General features: G+C 45.2%; 1 protein-coding gene across 3 annotated transcripts in view; it reads left to right on the top strand.

The window, feature by feature from the left end:
* NTM (neurotrimin) overlaps positions 1-23,365 on the top strand; it is a 939,421-nt gene that overhangs the window by 276,459 nt on the left and 639,597 nt on the right. The window contains exon 1 of one of the 3 annotated variants that reach the window (XM_019421438.2): positions 4,841-4,913. The exons of the other annotated variants lie outside the window; for them this stretch is intronic. Coding sequence (XP_019276983.1) covers positions 4,856-4,913 — 58 coding nt within the window. The 5' untranslated portion in view covers positions 4,841-4,855. Of the gene's footprint in view, positions 1-4,840; positions 4,914-23,365 lie in introns of those variants that run through there. 3 annotated transcript variants of the gene reach the window in all.

Genomic DNA, 23,365 nt, shown 5'->3' with positions numbered 1-23,365 from the left:
AGCTTGGAGAAAATGTGGGTAGGAGAGGTAGAATTTGCATTTCACCAGTGTTCTGTGTCAGAGAAGAAGAGAACATAGAAAAAAGTCTGAGAGGTTCCACCCCACCTCCATCCCATTTGGACAGCTGGCTGGAAAAGAAGTTTAAAATCCATCCCACTGCATTTTAGAACCCTTACCTAAACATACTGTACATCTAGGTAATCCTACATAATTTTTCTACCTAAATAGACTCAAAAGCAATCCTCATTTCTTTTCTTTCCAGCAATATAGTGGGGACTGTGATATGTACCTCTGAACTAAGAGAATATCTGCAGATCTGTAGGAGTCATACCCCCAGTGGCATGGACAGAGATGGGGGATGACACAGATCCTTGACCATACATGGCCTGTTGCAGAGGTGCTGTTGATGGTCATAGACCACGGATGTGGCATCAGGGCTCATGTGGATGGATTTGCAGATTCCCAGTGGTATAGAAAAGCAGTGTGGGTGTAAGGGGAGAAGAGGGACACTGCTGAGCTCTCGATCCAAGCACTTTCTTTTGCATTCTATCTCCTTAGAAGGCTCAGAAGCCATCAGAGGGAGGGTGTAAGAAAAACTAGTCTTGGCTCAAGACCAGAGCCAGTATGGGGCCCAAGTTTGGAGTAAATATGCAATTGTCAGTTAAACCTTTCTCCTGGGAGTGCCTGGCTGGCTCAAGATCAGCATGAGACTCTTGATCTTGGGGTCATGTCCCACATTGGATGTAGATAAATATCAACATAGGTATAGATATAGATGATATAGATATATAGATATACATAAACCCTTCTCCTGGAAGATGATCAACTTCTATGAAAAGTACTTGAACTACATTTTGATGTGTACATTTCAAATTTGCTGAGTCCTCTGTGCTCTATGATGGGCATCCTTTCTTAACTCTCAAAGGCTTAGGAGATTTCCTGGCTGTGGGACTGAATGGGTTACCTGGCCATACTTCATACTCACTGTTATAGTCAGGAATGGAGATCTAGAGAAGTAGAGCCTCTTCAGTTAAAATCATTTTGCACAGTTAGGCTGTCACTCCTTGCAGTTTTACGATGGCCCTATAAAGAGCAGCCAAAAAACAACAACAACAACAACAACAACAACAACAACAACGGAATGGATAGGGCTTGTAGTGCCTTGCGTGGGCACTGAATGTTAAGTCAGCCTCATCTGCAGAGTGAGTTCCTGTCTGGGTTCCCAACTCTTCACAAAGGTGGGCATCTGACCCCCACCTGCGGACATGTCAGCTTCAAGAATTCCATGGCAGAGGTGCTCTGCAGTGCAAACAGGGACTAACCAAAGGCCATCTTGTCCTTACCTTGGAAATATGGGGGACAGAAGGTGGTCAGCAGATTTTTAATGCAGCACTGCAGTGGGAACAGCTCAAAAAGGGCCAGTGTCTTCTTTGAAGTGTTCCCTGATAGTCTCCATGGAATTCCAGGTTTTTTTTTTTTCTTTTATATTATTCTCAGCACCCAAATGAAAGATACGGGTGCCCTGTCCTCCAATAGCACCCTGTGACTGCCCCTGTCCTGTCAGCTCTGATGTCATATTATGACTCAGCGACTCCTCATCTGTTTTCCCTCTAGACTCGAAAAAGGCAGGGATCATAGCTTTCATCTCTGCAGTCCCAGAGCCATGACAGTATCTAGTCTACAGAGATCCACAATTTCTTATCTGCAATTCCAAATTCCAAAGGTCTGGAAACCTAAAGTTTTCTTATAACTCATTTTGCAGTAAAGTCTGGGCTAGGTGTGGCCAAGTTTGCAAAGCCACAATGTGGTAGAGGAGAAACAACAGGTCTCTCATAAACGGCCCAAGAGAAGAAGTGCTGAAAGCCACTGCAAGCAGCAAGCAGTTTGGTGCAAAGTCAAGCACTGTGAGGTGAGCCAGCATCAGAGGGCATAGCACGGAAGCTGGGCTTAAATGTTAGATATGATTCCCGAAGATGAGGGGGAGGAACACATGGGCCAGCATTTCTGCCTCTCTGAGTATTTCCTAAACTTTCTATATTCCTCTCTTCTCTTGAAGGTTTTAAGTTCTCCCAGGGTTGAGACTCGAGTCCCATTTTCTCATGGCCTCTACGTGGGCCAGAAAAAGGCACTGTGAAGACTACTGTGGGGATGGTAAAAAGAACATGCCGTCATCCCCCAGAATTCCCCTGTTCTGTTGGAAATCATTCTGGGCCTTGCACATACATCGTAATCAAGAATATTTTCTTGAAAAAATGAAAACCTAAGGAGTGTGACTTTTTTAATTAATAAACTTTAATTTTTAGAGCAGTCTTAGGCTTTAACAAAATTGAGCAGAAACTACAGAGATTTCCCACACATACTCACCCCCCCACAAGTCTTCCAAGGGTTGCAGTTAATGCACCTACATTGACATGCCATTATTGTAATGCTTATTTGTTCCTCCTTAAAAGTGATAATGGAGGAGTGCCAGGGTGGCTCAGTCAGTTGAGCTTCCCTAGGGCTTCGGCTCAGGTCATTATCTCACAGTTCGCAAGTTAGAGCTCCATATCAGGTCTGCGGCTGTCAGCACAGAACTTGCTTTGGATCCTCCGTCCCCCTCTCTCTGCCCCTCTCCTACTTTCATGAGCTCTTGCTGTCTCTCAAAAAATAAATAAACATTAAAAAAAAGTGATAATGGAGGCAGACAGACACCGCTCCCTCCAGATCTGATTCAACACCTCTCTCTTTCCTGCCCCCATGTACAGGTTCTTGGTCTACTGAGAAACTTGCCCAGCTGCAAAGCGGCAGAGCAGAGATGGAACAGGATTACAAGCTTTGAAAGGTGTAAACACTGAGAAGGCAGAGAAATCATTCCTGTGCAACAGAGGGAAACTCGTAGGCATAGATATTAAAGATGGAAAAAAGCCTACAAGATCAATTCCCTCCCTCAGGGCTCAGAGGAGGGGAAGTAATCAAGGCGCACTAGCTCCTGCCTTCTCATTCACTGGGGAAAACAAAAGTCACACATTCCTCACCAGCTGCCCTGGGCAGCTGAAACCCAGTGTTCTCAGTCTCTCTCCACGAGTGCAGCCCAAGGACAGCAGTGCCGAACACCACAGCCTTAAAACTATTTGCTCTTTATAGTTTACAAAGCGCATTTAAAGTATCACTCAGCCTTGCAGCATCCCAGTGGTGTATGCAGGGTGTTTAGAAGTCTCCCCAGCTCACAGAAGCAGCTGCTGGTGACCCAGCAAAGGGACTCTTTCCAATGGGTGAGAGGCAGAGACAAACCAGAGCCTGGGATGCTGGGCCTGGTTTCCCACAGGGCATGTCGAGGAGCTGCATATCACACCCAGGATCCCCTGGCCACAGACTGTGATAAGACCAAATAAGTTACCCTTAGTATAAGATCCATACAAAACAGCAGGGACAGAGCCATCCTTCTGAAGTAGGGGGCTTTAACTCGTGTTCAAGAAGAAGAATATCTGAGTAAAATCATTTTAGGAAAAGCCTAAGCATGGCTTTTCACTATGGACAGTCTCCTAGTTTTTAATATCAGAATGTGGTCATAAATCTCCAAGAGGAGGAGAAGGAGGCAGACTTTCCTGAAAATATTTGACCATGATTCCATTTTTGGCAGAGCATCCTAAGCCAACATCTCTTTGGGGGGTGTAGTATTAAACCTGGTCATATGGGGGACACGTGGTTATTTTTCAATTCAACAACCTTCAGCTCCGGGGTGTCCTCCACAGAGGTTCTCAGAGAAGCTTGGGGCAGAAAAAAACACAAACCTGAAATCTCCAAGAAGAGGCTAAAAAGAGCTGAGTTATTCAGGCATAAAAAGAAAAAGATACTGGCAGGCCACTGAAATCGATTTTAAACTATTTAGCACATTAGGGGACTGTGAGGGGCTGTTCTTGAAGCAGAAGGCTGAAGCCCAGCTTCCCCTGTGGCAGAGGGACGTGGGGGACCCACAGGGCTGTGGGGAGCCTGTGGTGTGAAGAACATGAGCCTTTGAGATCAGAAACCCAGTAAGGTGTGGATCCACCATCCTGCAGTTCTCAGACAGAGGGTCTCCTAGAACAAACATGGACCAAATTGGATCCCACTTTGAAGCAGGGGAGAGAGAAAATGACCCAGGCCATTCACACTGGCCGTAAGCAAATTCTGTAGAAGCAGATCTGAACTGCGAGTAGTACTAAGGTGACACCATGGATGCTGTGTGACAAAGCAGGGGATAGAAACCTTACACGAGTTCATTCCGACAAGGAGGAGTGATGGGGAACCAGGAGAGGGAGAGAGAGGAGAAAGTCTCAGAACCTGGGCCATTTGAAAAGGTCCCGGAGCTGCAGATGGAGAGTCACCCTGTGGGGACTGCGACCTCCCTCCTGAATAGGCAATGATCAGCTTCGACCCCAGGTCACCAAGGCCCTGCTTGAGAGAAAAGAGGCTCCACACACCTCACAACTTCAGTGCCCATGCCCGAAGTCCCCCCCTGGTGTATAAGGTCTGCATCTCCCCAGTTCCTTCCTGACCTTTCCTCAATGAAGAGAGGGAGCAAGCTGTGGGAGGTGAGGGTGGAGGAGAGGGGCAGCAAGCGGCCACAAAACAAAAGGAAAATCATGAAGGGGAGGATGGGCCCTGGGGATGGGCTTCTTGCAAAATCTCGCGTTTCATTAAATATAGAAAGGTAGGATGAAAAGATAATATTCACTCATTGTTACAGTTTCAAAGTCAGAAGCTGGCCTTGATTTCAAAGAACTTGTATGTAATGTGATGCATGGCTTTCTCTTCTGTCTCTCTTTTTATAGGTAAGTGACATTTCATTCTGCTCATCCCCAAGGCAAAGTTGGATGTTTTTAAAGTGGAAAAAAAAATGAGCGGAAAAAGAAACGGGGAAGGTGGGAAGAGGTGGCAGTCGAGGGGCAGCAAAGGTAGGTGCCCACTGAATTCATCATCCCTTTGCACAGACAGTCGAGGGGGAGGCTCGTCCCCCAGAGTCTGTGGTGAATGCCTTTCCTGAGGACGAGAGGTCCCGGTCATGGTTGTGGCTTTTGAGATGGGAGGCACCTTTGCTCTTGGAAAGAGGTCGGTCTCCAAGGGGTTTTTCTCTGGTGAAGTTTTGATTCTAAAATGAGTTGGACTTTTGTGTCTGATGTGATGATTCAGCTACTTGGCTGTGCGTTGCCAGTAGAGGAAGTAGGGGAAAAATGTGTTTACAGCTGGAGAGGCCGAAGTAAAACTTTGGAACATTAGGGATTGGAAGATGATCATTTCTGTCACGATCTGACTACAAATTGTATGACAATTTTTGGACAGAAAGGAGACCTGTGGAATTTGTGGGGAAAAGGAGGTCCTCTGGTACATTAACAATCATTTACTTAATGTTAAGGTGTGTCTAATTGTTGTGAGTGTATTTTTCTGTGCCTGCCTGGTCACTAAGGCTAAAATACCACTTAGTTCCTCCTTAGTGTGAAGCAAGAGTGGCTTTCTAAATCTAGAGGCTAATTTGTCCTTATAGTGTCCTTACTTCTTGGTCATTCAAGGAAGCCATTTTTAAGTTCAAGAGTAATTTGGGTTTTCTACTATTCTGAAATTCCATTGCTCTCCCTTAAGAGTAAGGCAGAAGTGCTTTTATTTTTCCTGTCATTTGCAGAAGATCCCCTGAAGTAATTGACTGATGGCTCTGCTCACAAGTATTTGTTATTTTCTTTGAGAAAGAGAAACAAATGTAAAACATTCTATTTAACAGTCTATAAATCTAGACTGGGAACATAAAACTCCATTCAATAAAAATATTTAAAATGTGCCCTCTCTTCTGTCCCATTAAGGGACATAAACAATTAATTGGAGGATGGGTTGGTAGGAAGGGGGGAAAGATAGAAACAACTTCAATCTGTGCCAAAGACCTAAGAGAAGATCTCACCCACACAAAAGAGGCAAATCTGTAGACATTAGGAATTTTAAAAAGAGGAAAAAATACCAGAATTGTTATTAAAGGTGTTTAATTCCATTTCTAAAATTCGCATACACACATATTCCTTAAATTCTCTTTTCCTCAATTTCAACAAAGAGGGAAAAAAGCTCAAAACCCAACTTTCTCCTCTGAGATGGGAGAAAGCTCATTGTGTTTGGAAAATCACAAAACCTCTCTTTAATCTCTTTTCATGATGTCATATCCCAAGCTTGGGGTCTTTTATTATATTTTCACGGAATATGTGGTGACTCCTATTATATTTCCATGGCTTCAGACAGGACTGGGGATGCTTCTTCTTACTGGCCCTGCAAAATGGAGGGAATTAACTGCCATCTATCTGGGTCCCAGTCCAAGCGAGAGCTCTGCACACATCCCAGCCTGCTTTGAAAATGAAGAAAACCTACAACCAAGAGGCAATCTGAGAATTTTGCCCAATGGGACCCAAGGAGATAGGGGTCTTAGCCATAGGGCTTTCTGTAGCCCCTTTATTATCAACTGCAGGTTTCTCTTTGCTACCTTTGGATCGAGGTTGATTGAGTCCTTGATTTAGTTGGAAGATTCATAATTTTTTAGAATTCATCAACAGAATAAAGCTGCAATACAATTTGTTCCTTGTCTTCAAATAAGGAGCTGGATGGTGAGGGGAGGGGTAGCATTCTCTCCAGGGCTTCTCCTTTGGACACCACAGCATGCCCTGTCAGCTCAGAGGTGGGGGCATTGGAAGGCCCAGGTTATTGTAATAGATGGAAATGGATGCTTTGGAATTTCCTATTAATAAGGAGGCAACAGAGTATATGTTAATTTTACATGAAAAAATTTCCACAGAGTATATAGGCAAGTACATGGGCATGTCTGAATAGTTTTAGTACACTGCAATTCTCAAACTATGAGAATAAAATTCTATTTGCACCTATCACTGTGCCCCATGGAACAGGAGGACAAATGGGTAGAGCTTGCACACTCATATATCCCAAAACACCACCACCACTTGCAAGTACTCATACACGCAAATGCATATTTTTAGATGCAAACACACAAAGCTGTGATTTTGCTGTTGAAAGGTGACAAGAAGCAAAGACCTTGCTCAGAATCAGATCTGCCTTCGCACTATTGTTTCCCAAGACAAGTACAAGGATGATCTGTTTCATTCCCCCCCCCCCTTCTATCAAATGCCTTGCCCAGCCACTGTGTTTCACTTCACAGCTTGGATGCTGAAAGCACCAGGCTCTTCATTTGCCTTGGAATCCATCAATCTGGCAGTTTCCCCAGTTTCAATGCCCCAGGTTGGCACAGTTAATCATGTGGGGTCCAACATTGATCTTCCTTCCTCTGTTTTTCTCTCCTCTCTGAGTTCTATGGCCTTCCCTGACCCTTCTGTCTGTACCAGTTCTGGCCTGGGCAGAGGGCCAGACTGTCTGATAGAATTCGTGTTTCTTGGGCACTAGGATCACTGGGTTTCAGGAAGTGGCAGTGAGCACAAGCTACTACAGACTGAAACAAAGGACTTATCGAATTCCACAAGCCCAGCCTTCTCCCACCCCCGCAAAGCCTGCTTTGGAGACTGCTGAAATTCTCACTCTTCAGGCAAGGAGCATTTTGCTATATTTCTTTAAAACTAACCTTTACTGAGTTTTAGATACCATGCTAACCAATACACACACACACACACACACACACAGATCCACACACATTCACACATATTTTGTTTTCAAAACAATCCTGTGATGTTGGTTTTATCATCCTCTTTTTATAAACAAGGAAATTAAGGCTTAACGAAATGAGATGATTTGCCCAAGGTTGCTTGATCTTGAAGCCTGAATTTGAGTGTGCATGTCTCCTACTCTGATACCCCTGCTCTTATTCTCTTGTTTCCCACCCATACTGCCTGTATTATCTCAGAAGAGCAGAAGGTAACAAGGAAAGGAAGTTGTTCAACCATGCTGGGATTGCTCCTGTCTAGCTGTTTCAATCAACCAAACTCCTGGTCATGAAGGCAGCCTCTGGACTGTGCTATGGAGCATCCAGCAAAGGCAGATGAAGAAGAACTGGGTGAGGGCCTAGAAAGACTTGGGTTTGAGGCCTGCATGTGCCATGAATTTGCTTTGTTTCCTGAGGCAATTGATTTAATTCTTTGAGCCTCTTACATCATGACAAAGACATAGGAAGTATAATCCTGTTTCATAAGCTTAATAGGAGACCAACTCAGAGAATACTAAGAAAGCTCTTACTGTCATTACCCAATGACCCCTCTCACTCCGGCCTCCCCAAATCTCTAAGTCAGTTCTTGATTTTTCTGACGAGGCCTAGAATCTTTGCCAAAAGTAAGGAATAGTTCTTGGCAGCTTTCTGAGTCTTCTCTTCCTTTCAATACCAGGCCTAGGGGAGAGCAAAGTGAGCTTGCCAATCACTCAGAACCGTGCAGGCCCCAGGAAATGACACTGCCTCTCTCCCCACCTGCCTACTCCCAGGTGCCCAGCACCAAATGAACAATGCAGGCCACACATTTCCATTCCCATGTTGCTTCTTGGTATTTGTGAATTTGATCAGGTTACTAGAACAACCAAAACCAAGTGGATTTGAGATGTAATTCATTATCCCCAAAGACCAAAGGTTATCAAATGTAGTTAGTGAGAAGGTGATTATTGCTCTCTTATTCTTTCTGATTTCAACATTTTTTTTTTCACCAGCAACATTTAAAAGCCACTCTTTTACATTGCTTACCAACCCTTAATGGCCAATTTAAAGGAGAGAAGCTGAACAAAGGAACTGGGAGCACTCAGCACATCCTTGGAGCTTGTGTGGCTTATTTGAAGCTCCCAGAACTGATGCCCTTCATGTATTTCTTCAGCACTGGGGACAGAACCCATGTAACTACTTTCTGTGGACAATGTCTGGGTGCACCACAGGCAGCTGGGAACACTACTCTCTAAGTGCTTCCTGTGTTTGCCAGTGGCGTTCACACATTCCCTCCTGTCCCTCAGGGAAATTAAGAAGGGATCTCCTCTTAAGACTGACAGCTGCTTTGTCTTAGCCATCCTTTCTACACCTCATCTCTGGAGTGAGTTATCTTAATCCTGACATTTTCCCAACCATTCATGGTAAAAGCCTTTTTTTTTTTTTTTTTTTTTTTTTTTTTTTTTTTTTTTTTGTACCGAAAGGTGAAAAATATTTCAGGTACACAGTGATTACATTGATGTGAAAAGCCAATATAGATCCCATGGCAAATGAAGGATAAAGGGCTTTATCTAAACTACTAGGACACTGTTTGGGAGCTGATTTGTGTCCCCTCCAAAATACATATGGTGAAGCCCTTACTCCAGTACCATAGAATGTGACTGTATTTGAAGAAAAAGCCTTTAAGGAGGTAATAAGGGGAAAGTAAGGTCATAGGTGTGGGTCTTCTGATTGGTGTCTTTATAAGAAGAGATTTGGACACAGACACACACAGAGGAAAGACCATGTAAGGACACAAAGAAAACATGACCATTAGTAAGCCAAAGAGAGAAGCTTCAGAATGAAACCAACCTTCCAGACACCTTGATCTTAGACTTCTAGGCTCCAGAACTAAGAGACAACAAGCTTCTGTTGTTTAAATCTCCCAGTCTTCTATGCTTTGTTATGACATCCTGTGCAGACTAACAGAGTCACAGTGAGTTCATTGCGATAAGCATGAGTGTCTGGGAACATGCAGAGGCTCCAGTGGGCTACAGAAAGAAAGCAGGCTTGCATGTCCAATCTTTGCACTGTCATATTTTGCTTTTTCTTTGGCAAGTTACCATTTGGATCCTAAATTTCCTTATCTGTACAATGGGTATGATATATATCTCACTATATTGTGAGAATTAATTGAGATAATGAATAACAAATATTGTCAGACTCTGAGTGTTCAATATCTAGTTTTCTAACTCTTACTATTTCTCTTAATAGCATAGGAATAAATGTGACTTTAAAAAATATTTATTTTGAGAGAGAGAAAGAGAGTGAGGGAATGGGTGAGGGGCAGATCGAGAAGGGGAGAGAGAATCCCAAGCAGGCTCCACACTCAGTGCAGAGCCCGACGTGGGGCACAGACCCATGACCGTGAGATCATAACCTGAGCCAAAAGCAAGAGTCGGATGTCAATCAACTGAGCCACCCAGGTGTCCCAGAAAAAATGTGAGTTTCAGTGTGCACCAGGTATTATGCTAAATGCTCGTCCAGTGTACTTCATTTGACCTAGTCATTTTTTTCTCCTGGTTATTGAAGACAAGTCTGTTCTCAGAACTCTGTGCTGGAGCTGTTGAAGTCAGCAACCTGCTGGCCAGGTGAAGTCCTGTACTTCCTACCTGCCCTGACTGATATTTGTCAGCACTAAGCCTTACTGGCTTGGGGATAAGGACTGCCTTGGGTGCCCACTCATGAGACGTCCAGACTTCCTTTCCTGGGCTGCCTCATCTCCAACCATCTGTAGGTGTTCCTCTATTTCACTGAAATGCATGGTTACAAACCACTGAGACCAAACTCTAAGGATTCCCTTATAATGATTTACATCACTGAAGACAAGATTAGTGACCATGACAATATAACACACCAGAACACAAAGACTGAAGAACAGGGTTACAAACTATTCTGCCAATGTCCTGCATATTTGGACATAGAGCTTTGCCTAAAATGGACTCCTCCTGCCTAGCCTAAATGTACAGTTGATCCCACAATGAAGAAACATCCTTGGCAAACACACACACAGTTCTGAAATCCTGAAATGAGAGAAGCTCCAGACCTCCAAGCAGAGGCTGACTGAAAGCCAAGAAGTTCTAGTTGACATTCCCATTGTGTGTTCACCAATGACACAGCCCTTGGCTTTTCAGGCCCACAAACAGACAGAAACAGTTCAATGAACATGGTCAGCCTCTTGGTGACAGACTCACAGAATTATACTCATAAAAAGTTGATGGACACACCAGAATTCTGATTGAATAACTTACTATGGGGAGGACATACCTTTCCAGAGATTGCTGCTATCGACTATTCTGGAAGCTGAGTTATTGACAAGCTTCTTGGTGGGGAAAGATCTAGAGTAGAGGTTCTCAGATATTTTCTGCCCCAACATATCTGAGAAATACAGCCATCCTCCACCATTGGTGACCATATCTAGGGCCAGTGTAATTTTCCATTAGGGGCTTACCAGAGGATCTCAGCCAGGATGGAGAACTTTGATTGGTCTCTCACATCATGCCATTACTTTGGTTTAGAACCACAATGCTAGAAGGTGAGTGGCTCTTAGCTTATTCCTTCTTGCCATCCCACCTCTTTGTCTCACTTATCATTCTTTAATTTAAGAGTGTCATCCTTTTTCCTTTAAAGAAGAGGACCCTTGTTAGATCTGGATGGTGCAGTTGGTTCAGTATCTGACTCTTGATCTTGGCTTAGCCATGGTCTCACAGTTCTTGAGTTGAAGCCCTGCATTAGGCTCTGTGCTGATGAGGTGGGACCCGCTTGGGATTCTGTCTCTCTTTCTTAGGAAAGCCTTCCCAGTCCCCAAGCTAGGTCACAGCCCCAGGATCAACTCTTTTCCCTCAGTGAATTTGTCTTGATTTATACTTACTCATTCATTGGTGATTTGATGGCATCCTGGCAAAAGACTAGTAGCCCCATAACAGCAGACACTGGAGCTGCTTTTGCTTTCCATGGTCTGCCCAACACCTGGAACAGTATAGGTACCAATTCTGCTCATGGAGTGACTCAGACACGTCACTGTCCCACAGCAGCGCACTCCTTCCTGGAACAGGGTTAGAGCAGGAGTAAAATATCTCTGGGCAACCATTTCAGGAAGGACACAGCTAGGTTCCTGTCTGTGCTTAACTGAGGTTGAAGGAGCTCATTCCGACCTCAAGAAGTTGAGTAGTTCCCAATTCTGACCTCTTTCTAGAACCACTGGGGAAACTTTTAAAAACACTAGTGTCCTTGCCCCATGCCCAGAGACTCCACTGAAATGCTCTGGTAGGTCTAGGCTTCCTCAGGTGTTTCCACATATAGCCAAGCTTAGGAGACCCTGCTTGAAGACATTCCTTTTTCTGCCCTCGTGTGAGCTTTGATTAGCTTAACTCCCAAGGGCACCTTTTTTTTTTCAACTTCTTGTCATTGCACACTGTGCAAAACACTTCTGGTGCTTCATGTACCTTGATCTTCATAAAAGATAGCTATTGGCATTCCTATTTTGTGGATGAGAAACCACAGCCCAGACAGGTTAAGCATCTTAAGAACACACAGTTTCCACGTAATGAGGCAGAATTTGAACTCATGTCTATCTGACTACAGAGCCCAGACAGTACACACTATATCATATCACCTCCCATTCATGCATCTCCTATGGCATTTGCTATCGGGGATGCCCGACATCCTTAACGATTCCCACATAGTACAAAAACTTGAGAGTTGAAGAAAGGGCAGAGTCTGTGTGGCCACTTCTGAGCGGTGTTGGCCCCTCCTTGTTGAACAGGAGTAAGGTGGAAGGTAAAATGAGACAGAAGCAAAGACTTAAGACAACGAATTTTCCCCCTTCTAATCCCCAATTTTGGACAAACATGGGGCCCAGAAATGAGTGAGGGAATTAAATTAACGAACACAATTTCTCCCTGTCATTGAACTCTGACTAATGAGTCTATTTCTGGGTAATAAGAAGGAGCAGGAAGTGACAAGGCAGTGTAATGAATTAGTGGCCCAGAACCTCGTTAGTCAGAATAATCTTTCCACGAAAGATAAATGATGCAAACATTAATTATAAAGCCAGGGTGGAATGCATCCCATTATTTGGTTTCCTAAGAAATCTATCCCGGTTATTACGAGGCATTTCAAGCAACAATAATAATAACAAAGTCAAGGCTCAGTGAGAGCTCTAACCCCCGGGAGACTCTGTGGTGGTGGGGCAAGGGGAATCAGCTCTGTTTTCAAAAGGGGCCATTCTTGATCCTGTGAAAGCCAGCTGTGTGCTCCAGATTTTGTTCCAGGACTGATTCCCTGGCCTCGGCCTCTGCAACCTTCAGCTTAGCTGTCCCTCCAACTTGGTTATTCAAAGAGGTCCATTCTGGGTCATTAGTTTCAGGTGAGGCCTGGAGTTCAACAGAAATGTCTCCTTCATCAAGAAAAGGAAGCACAAGGCCGTGGTTTTTGCCAGGAACTCCAGCATCCTGAAAGAAAGGTCAGAGATCAAAACCATGGAGGAAACAGAGGGTAAGGGGGGATCAGGCTGTGGAATCCACTAAGTTCAGATCCTGGCTCTGCATATTTGAAAGAGTTGGCTTGTTTCTTCATCAGAGCACTGGTAACAGCGGAGGTATCTGGTTAAGGGGATTGTTTATGAAGATAGGTAAGGTTGCACACAGAAGATACTTAGCAGCTTTTAAGGGTTCAGTGGATGGCATTGATTTTTTTTTTTTTAATTTAATGTAGTGCTCAGGGTGTAGAACTGGCAGGCTGTTGGGACATTGAAGGCAGTTCCCTCATAAGGATGGGGAAGGTGAGACAGGGGCAGAGCTACAGTCCGGCCAATGTCACACGGTGGGACACAGGGCACCTGGCCTCCTGCTCCAGGCTCCTGAGCTTCTGTCATCTCAGGCTGGTTTGTTGCCTGGAATTTTGGTAGGCACCCAGGAGGGAAATGGGGAGAGGGAGGAGGACTTTGCTCGGAACTAAAGAGAAGGCTGAATCAGTAATAAATGTAGTTGCTGAGGCCATTACTCGGGAGAGTAAATAAACCGGAATTAAAAACTATAAAAAAGTACTCAGCAGCATCCTGGTAATAAACTTGCCCGTGACTTCACAACGTAGAGGTTCCTCAGCTTCCAAAGATTTTAGCTCTCTCATGGCCATGCGGGGGTCGGGAGTCATTTGCTGCAGGGAGAGGCGCTTGAGTTAGGCTGAAACACAGCCTCCTTCCAGGTGGCATCTGATTGAAGTGGAGACTGCCGGCTGCTTTTGTTTTGAAGGTTCTCTTGTTATCTGAATGGCAACTCTTGGGAATGAAAGAGGGGAAAAACAATTAATTGGGAATGAATTTTAATTGTCTCTGACTTCTCATTTGTAGGCGATTAAAAGGAGTCCCCTATTAAGCAATCATTCTGAGATAACGGAAGTCACCCCAAAAGTGCTCCTCTCTCCAGCCTCTTCCCTTTGGGCCCAATCTGGGCCTTTGGGTTTTAAACATAATGAACCAAATGCGGAAAAGATAGTGGGGGAGGGAACTGTGCTGCCAAAATCTTGTTTTTTTCTTTTTATTTTTCCTGAAGAACAAATGTCTGTATTTGTTCTGCTGTGGTATTGACTTGGTTCACATTTGGGGAGTGCGGTAGGAAATCTGTGTGGGGGACAGGGCTCAGCTGTGTTTGGGCAGCTCATCCACTGCCCACCTAGAACCGAGGCTCCACATGGGGCTGCTTGCAACCACGGAAACAGAGCCTGGCCTGCCGGGACTAAGGGAGGGGGCTTGAGAAAGAATCACCAAGACTTTATCCTCTTCTCCTCCCCACCCTGACTTGTCTCTTGTTGCTCCAAAGGGTCAGGGAGCTGAAATTCCTTCTTTTTCTTTTAAGCTTTACCAAGGTAGAATTGACAAATAAAAATCATATATACTTAAGGTCTACAATGTAGAATTTGAATACATTGTGAAATAATCCCCAGAATCAAGGTAATTAATGTAGCCATCATCTCCTATAGTTATGATTTTCTTTGTGTGTGGTGAGAATACTTAAGATCCAGCCTCTTGGCAGATTGGAAGTATACAACACATATCATTAACTACAGTCACCTTTCTGTTCATACGTCTCCAGGACTTATTCATTGTGCATAACTGAAACTGTATCTTTGGCCAACATCTCCCATTTGCCCCACCATTCTGCTTTCTGTTTCCAGGGGTTTGAACTATTTTGGATATCACTTACAAGTGATCATGCAGGATTTGCCTTTCTTTGTCAGGCTTTTTTCACTTAGCATAATGTTCATAGAGGCACTATTCACAACAGCCAAGATGTAGAAACAACATAAATGTCCATAGATGGATGACTGGATAAAGAAGATGTGGTAGGTAGACCTGAAATGTGATATTACTCAGCCTTAACAAAGAAGGGAATCCTGCCCTTTGAGACAACATGGATGGACCTGCGGGGCAGAGAGGTATCACTGTTCTGATGCAGAGCTGGCCAGGGGCACAGCCTACTCTTCATACTTGGCCATTGCTTTTCCCAGGGAAGGTGGAGGGATGTTGTGATGTAGGCTCCAGTGTAGGACCTGAGCCATTGGGGATGCAGGTGAGTCATGGGGCACATAGGTGTCTCAGTCAGCTGAACGTCTGACTGTTGATTTCGGCTCAGGTCATAATCCCAGGGTCATGGGACTGAGCCTGAGTCAGGCTCCGCATAGAGTACTGAGTCTGCTTAAGATTCTCTCTTTCTCTGTCCTCTCCTGCTCTCTTCTCTAATAAATGAATTAATGAATGAATGAATAAATAAATAAATAAATAATTTTTTTAAAGACCTAGGTGAATGAGACCCAGCCATTCAGTGTAAGGAGTGGGACAGCCTTCCTGTGGTTGTGAACCCCCTCAGTCCCTTCCCTGAGAGCTGTGTAATGTAGACCAGCTAAATCCTAGATGCCAAGGCCCCGGCAGCCCTATGCATGCCAGGGTCTTAGCTCCTTCCCTTTCAGCTCTCCCCATTAGGTGCCCCTCCCTCCCGCTGCTCACCCTCATCTGATAGGTCCCTCTCTTCCTCCTCCTGTGCCATCCCCCTTGCTTTCTCCCCTTCATCACCTTCTTCTTACCTTTTCGTTCCCCTGTTTGCTCTCTATATAAAAGTACTAGGAATTCCTCCACAGAAGGCTTGGCTCAAGAATATGCTAGGTGGCTCTTGGCTTCTTGCCTCTCTAGGTATGCTCTGTACTTAGCAACTTTATGGCTGTCAGGGAGCCATCTCTGTCCCCCTTGGGCAGAGTCATAATCAGCCTAGAAGGCCAGTTCCACCTCCTCTGCTCCCCAGGGCTCTATCTGGCTTCTATTCTAACCCCCACCCCCAGCCCATCACTGCACAATTTATTTATGGAGAACCAGCAGCACCTGTCTCCTTCCATCTAAATTACCTGCATATTCAAGGGGATTAATTCATAGCTCCTGCTTGCACTTGCCTTATTAGTTCTGGACTTTGCAGAGAATATGGTTAAATCAATGCTAACTCTGTGTCTGGGGGAGTGGTGGGACGGGACCTGGCAGGACCCTCTCCTCTCCCTGGGCACCCTCAGCAGACTGGGCATACCTGTGACTTAGCAGAGCGGGCAAATGGCTTGGAGCTCTGTGAAAATCAGCCAAGAGTCAGAGGTGTAAGAAGTTAAGGCCTGGTGCCAATCTGCAGGTCACCCAAGGTTGATGAAGTGCCAATCAACCATAGTTGACCAAACACAGGACAAAACATGCCAAAGGGAACTGTGACCCCAGAGCTTGCTCCAGAATGAGGACCTGGGAACCTGGTGGAGGCAGTGATATTTCTTGGTTTGGGAGCTGAGGCCTCTTTGAAGGTCAAGGCCAAGTTTAGGGTCTTGAGAATCCAGTGCCCTTCAACAGTGGTGGTGGCTGGGCTCCGGAGCAGAGGCCCCTGTCCTTGAAGCCCTGGGCTGGCTGGGCTGCTCCCCTGCTGGCACCTCCACTTGCAGCAGATGGTGAAGGCGTGTGCTGGGCACTTCTCGTGCTTTACTCACATGCCCCGATTCCTGTCTCTCTTTCTAAACAAATTGTCTGTTTTCAGAGTGGACCAGACTTTCTGACACCATGCATCCTGGATGATGGGCCTTCTTGGCAGAGGGAGGAGGAGATTGTCTGAGTGTTGCTGGCACAGGAGCCTTGCCTCCTCCCTCACCTTCAGCAGCCCCAGGAGCATGCTATCAAGAGGACACTCTCTGTGCCCTCCATTTGGGAGGCCTGAAAACAGCACAGGGTCATCAAGACCTACAGGAGCCAGGCAGGGAACTTGGATGAGCAAAGCTCGCCCAGGGGGAGGTGGATGGCGGATGGCAGGTGGTGGTGGACTAGAGCAAACACACCTCATCTGGAGGCTTTCAGCATTTATTTTAAAGCAAGAGGCTACTTAACAAGACAGACGAATGTGCCAAATTTGGCCTGAGTGCCATGCGACTCTGCAACCCTGAGGATACCACGCTGGGTGGACACCCCAGACAGCTTGTGTCCCCCACCACCATCAAGCACCAAAGACTCTCGCTGTGACATGTCTTTGCTCAAGCTGCTCGGTCCACTATTCCTGGGATTTCTGCTCCTTCTCTTCTGACCTGCCGCTTCCCAGGCCTCCTCCAGGACCCTGACAGAGCCCAGGGCCTGTCTTTGTTCCTCCAGCGCTATGAGGGCGGTAATCAGGTGGCAGTGTAGACTACCAGCTACAGGAAAGGGACATGATTTCACTTAGGTTTTTAGTTCTCCAGGGATATAATAAGTGCTTAATACAGGTTTATGGAATTGAAATACAGACTGGCCCTGACCGCATCTTCCCAGCCCCCAAAAGTAAGGCTTTGTGATTAACTTTTCCCTTAGAACAGTGAAGATCACCATACTTTGGGGTAAGAAGCTACTGCATTATTTGTCAGAAGCCTAATTTTTATATAATAAAAATAAATCTAGACAGGGGGTACCTGGGTGGCTTAGTAAGTTGAGCTCCAGACTTTGGCTCAGGGCATGATGAGTTCAAGCCCACTATCGGGCTTGCTGCTATTGGCCTGTCAGTGCAGAGCCCGCTTCAGATCCTCTGTCCCCCTCTCTGTCCCTCCCCTGCTTGCACTATCTCAAAAATAAACATTAAAATAATAATAATAATAATAATAATAATAATAAAACAAATCTAAACAGATGAGAAGGCTGGGATGACCAGAGGGAGAGAAGCTCACTGATATTTTTGGTGGTGAATTGTGAGGGCAGCAATGAGACGAGAAGGTGACTCACAATCCTTCCAGACTGTCTGCACTCACGCAAGGCTGGCTGAAGGCACACGACTGACTGGGTGGGGTTTGCAGTTGACCCATAGGATCTGGGCACTAGGGGTCCCGGGGAGGGAGGAACCCTGAAAGCAGCACATGGGTTCTTTGGTTATGATGCTGCTCATGTGCTTCTGCCAGGCTCCAGCTATGCACTTTGTAGGTGCTGCAAACTTGTTCCTGTTGTGTGCGTGTGCATGAACATGCATGTCGTTTCTTCCTTTCCTCTTGTCCTGCTAGTCTCCTCCCTGTGGACAAAGCCTCCATTTAAATACAGTACTCAGATATTGACAGGATACCCTTTGGGAGTGGCCACTCACAGCTCTAATTTTCTCCTCTCTGGAGACCTTTCCAGAAATGTTCTCGCATCATTCACCGGAAGCAGTGGTGGAGAAACGATGAAATGATACTGCAAGGACTTGTGCAGGTGGTTCCCAGCCCTCACCGGAAACTCCCCAGGGACGGTATCACAGTCCCACACCTTGTGTGTGCTGTCCCCTATGGCGCTGGAGACCAGAGGCCCTACAATCACAAACTGCCTTTTAAATCAAAATGCCAGAAGAGGGAGACAGGGATTTCACATCTCCAGTGAGGAAAAAAAAAGTTGCCTTTTTGCTCCCCACCCCCCAAGTCCATTTCTCAGTCTGTTGGTGTCAGACTCTGATGTGTTGAAAGGCAACGCAAAGAGGAAAGGGGGTGGGGAGAATAGCGTCTCAGGGAGATAATTGACTTCAGAAAAGCTATGTTTGAGATGTAGGAAGAAAACAAGTGAAAATATGTTATTTTACAACCTTGATACTCCTGACCTCATTGAAAATAAATATACGCATGCTGTATGGGCGATCAGGTAAGCCTGGATGAAGGGTCCTAGCATGGGGTACTGGCGCCCTCTCGCGGCCATAAGAAACAGTGCCACATACCATCTTGCGTTTCCCAGAGAAGCAGGCATGTTGCACAAGAGTTTGGGCACTGCCTGAATTAAAACCAGAAAATGCATTACAGCTAATTGAAAAGGAGAGCAGTTCATAAAAGTCTCCCTTATCTAAGCAAGGCATTTTTTGTCTCTCCTAGGGTTGGTTGACACTCTAGAAGGGAAGAAGTAGATAGAGGTGGAATAAAACTAGATCCATGAGCTTGGTTTAGTCTTTGTGACTTATCAGCTACATAGCATTTGTGGTCTCAGTTTTATCGCCTGTAAATTGATAAACTTGAAATGGACGATGCTTCTGATTTCTTCCAGCTGAGATATTCTGTTAAGTCCCAGAAGACCTTGAGGAACCCTGAAATATCAGATATCTGACAAATCACTGATGTTAGTCTTGTGGGGCAACTCTTTGTAGGGATTGTCTCATTGCATTTACACTCACTCAGTGCTATTATTACAGTCCTTCTCTAGCTCTGATGAAGCTGGTGTTAGCTCAGTGTAACAGAATCGACTGCATTGTTCCTATGTGTTGTTACAAGAATGTCGCCATTGTTATTACCAAGCCCGGCTTCTCTGTCTGCTTCCTGTAAGGTTGCCTCTCGAAACTGATGACAAAGAAGACCTTCCCCTGGGAATGTAGATTATTGGGCAGCTAAACTCACTCCCGCTCCAAAATGTGCATCCACAGAAGGCCCAGGAGTGTACCCTGGGCTCTGAATCGGGGATCAAAAAGCAGGGCTCACAGTTAGTGGTATTTGGTCTTGCATTTTCCCTTTTAACTGAATTTTTTATATGAAATTTATTGTCAAATTGGTTTCCATACAACACCCAGTGCTCCTCCCAATAGGTGTCCTCCTCAATGCCCGTCACCCAACCTCCCCTCCCTTCCCCCCCATCAACCCTGTTTGTTCTCAGTTTTTAAGAGTCTCTTATGGTTTGGCCTGCTCTCTCTCTAACATTTTTTTTCCTTCCCCTACCCCATGGTCTTCTGTTAAGTTTCTCAGGATCCACATAAGAGTGAAAACATATGTATCTTTCTCTGTATGACTTATTTCTCTTAGCATAACACTCTCCAGTGCCATCCACGTTGCTACAAAAGGCCAGATTTCATTCTTTCTCATTGCCAGGTAGTATTCCATTGTGTATATAAAACCACAATTTCTTTATCCATTTGTCAGTTGATGGACATTTAGGCTCTTTCCATAATTTGGCTATTGTTGAAAGTGCTGCTACAAACATTGGGGTACAAGTGCCCCTATGTATCAGCACTCCTGTATCCCTTGGGTAAATTCCTGGCAGTGCTATTGCTGGGTCATAGGGTAGATCTGTTTTTAATTTTTTGAGGAACCTCCACATTGTTTTCCAGAGTGGCTGCACCAGTTTGCATTCCCACCAACAGTGCAAGAGGGTTCCCGTTTCTTCACATCTTCTCCAGCATCTATAGTCTCCTGATTTGTTCATTTGGCCACTCTGACTGGCGTGGGGTGATATCTGAGTGTGGTTTTGATTTGTAGTTCCCTGATGAGGAGTGACGCTGAGCATCTTTTCATGTGCCTGTTGACCATCTGAATGTCTTCTTTCTTTTTTTTTTTAATTTTTTTTAACATTTATTTATTTTTGAGACAGAGAGAGACAGAGCATGAACAGGGGAGGGGCAGAGAGACAGGGAGACACAGAATCTGAAACAGGCTCCAGGCTCTGAGCAGTCAGCACAGAGCCCGACGCGGGGCTCGAACTCACGGACCGTGAGATCATGACCTGAGCCGAAGTCGGCCGCTTAACCGACTGAGCCACCCAGGTGCCCCTGAATGTCTTCTTTAGAGAAGTGTCTATTCATGTTTTCTGCCCATTTCTTCACTGGATTATTTGTTTTTCGGGTGTGGAGTTTGGTGAGTTCTTCAACTGAATCTTAACACAGTTCACTCACTTACTGCTAGAAAAGAAAACTCCCCAGTATGATGGGCATTAAAAAAAAAAAAAAGTACAACTTTTTTCTGAATTAACCCCCTGTATCAAGACTCTCATTTTTTCAGATATTTAACCCATGTGAGCAGGATTCAGTCCTCAACCACCAGCCCCACTCTCTTCTGCCAGATGGACTTCCAGATACCCCAGTCTCATACACACTTCAGTACTTGTGTGAGGCTAACAGAGTCATTTATCTTTTCTGTTTAAACCCTTGGGATATTTCTGTTTAGCAAGACAGCAATTTCAGGAAGCTACACTGTTTTATTAAGTGTATTAAACTGCGGAGTAGCTCATCTGGTGGCTACAGTTTGTCGACTGGCTGTCTTGGCTCTATCCCAATACATCAGGGGTTGTTTTCCCAACACACTTTTAAATTTTTATTACTATGATTCAATTTCACTGATGTTATTATTAAAATTAATTTGTTTCCCACAAAGCCTAAAATACAGAGTAGACCCTTGCCAAATGCAGCATCATAACATTTCTGGAATGGTGGCCACATGAATAAATAATTGGTACTTGATGAGTGCCTACTAAGAGCCATGGAACTTTGCACTTATTTCTTCTACTTTTCCATTGCAGCCCTAGAGGGAAGATGGTATTATATCATTTTATTATTATTGTTATTTTTAATGTTTATTTATTTTTGAGAAAGACAGAATGCGAGTGAGTTAGGGGCAGAGAGAGAGGGAGACACAGAATCCAAAGCGGGATCCAGGCTCTGAGCTGTCAGCATAAGGCCCAACGCGGGGCTCGAACCCACAAGCTGTGAGATCATGACCTGAGCCGAAGTCGTCGGACGCTCAACCAACTGAGCCACCCAGGCGCCCCTCATTTTATTATTTTTTAAGTTTATTTATTTATTTTGAGAGAGAGAGAGAGAGAGAGAGAGAGAGAGAGAGAGAGAGGAGAGAGAGAGAGAGAGAGAGGAGAGAGAGAGAGAGAGAGGAGAGAGAGAGAGAGAGATAATGTGAGCAGGAGAGGGGCAGAGAGAGAGGGGGAGAGAAAGAACCAAGCAGGCTCCACACTGTTAGTGCAGATCCTGACATAGGGCTCAAACTCACAAACCATGAGATCATGACCTGAGCTGAAATCAAGAGTTGAATGTTTAATCAACTGAGCCACCCAGGCTCCCAATTTATTTTTAAGAAGGCTTCACACCCACTGTGGATCCCAATGTGGGGCTTGACCTCACGAACATGAGTTGAGCCACTCAGGCACCCCATTATTATGCCATTAAAAATAATGTTTATTTATTTTTGAGAGAGAGAGAGAGAGCAGGGGAAGGGCAGAAAGAAAGGGAGACACAGAATCCCACATCTGAGCACAGAGCCCGACGTGGGGCTTGAACCCACAAACTGTGAAATCATGACCTGAGTCAAAGTTGGGCACTTAACCGACTGAGCCATCCAAGCACCTCTATGTCATTTTAATAGATGAAGAAACTGAGGCCTGGGGAGGCCAAGTGGCTCACTCAAGTTCTCACAACTACCAAATGCTGGAGGAGACACAATTCACACCCAGGTCTGGCTCCAGGGCCTGTGCATTTCCCGTCATAGCCCTCCGGCTACAGTCATGCCCCTGATGAAATTCCATTTGGGGCCTGGTTTCAGTAAGAGATACACTGACCAGCATATTGGCTGCGGTTTTGTGTCCTTTACTCAAAATCTGAGACAAAGTGTTCTTACTCTGATGGTCCTTTTCTTAGGGAAGAGGAAAACCTCTGACCTCTGGCTGATTCACCTGAGGAGCGGCAGTCTGCAGCCCAGACCCGTTGGCAAGGATCTTTTATTACCTAATATTTAGTGCAGGGGCAGGGGAGAGGAGGAAATTGGTCCCTTGATTTAAATCTTAGAAACCTGCCCTTACTGGTTTGTGTCACCCTGAGAGGACTAACAGCCAAATTTTGAAAGAAGAACCTTGGCATTTTCCTCTGGAGAATTTGAGTTTTGACGGGAGACTCAGCAGACTCAAAGGTCTATTTTGTGAACACACAAGTATTTTCAAATACTTTGGCAGGAAAGGAATGCGATGTTTTCTATATGATACTGTAAAGCAAAACTGAGACCAGTGAACCTAAATTATTTGGGAACAATCAGTTCAACATAAAATAAATGTAAATGTCTGAGGTGTCAAAAGAAGTAAAAGGCTGTCTTTTACAAACCAGAGGTGTATGTATGTGAGCACAAGTGCACTCGCTTGAGGGCACAGGAGAAAGGTGTGCACCCACTCATGGGCACCAGGAAAGGTGCAGCCACGCTCATGGGCACAAGGGAAGGCTGTACGCATGCTCCTGCATGCAAGGGGAAGGGTGCACGAATGCTCCTGGGCACAGGGGGAAAGGTGCACATACTCGTGCACACAAAGGAAAGGAAAGGTGCACATGGGAAAGGTGTGCACATGTTCCTGGGCACAGGGAAAAGTGCACACGCTTGTGTGCACATGGGAAGGGTGAGCACATGCTCCTGGGCACAGGGAAAAATTGCACATGCTTGTGGGCACAGTGGAACGGTGCA

Source organism: Panthera pardus, unplaced genomic scaffold (assembly GCF_024362965.1).
Source record: "Panthera pardus isolate Hobbes unplaced genomic scaffold, ASM2436296v1 HiC_scaffold_12, whole genome shotgun sequence".
NCBI classification, from domain to species: Eukaryota; Metazoa; Chordata; class Mammalia; order Carnivora; family Felidae; genus Panthera; species Panthera pardus.
This window is presented reverse-complemented; position numbering and strand designations above follow the sequence as displayed.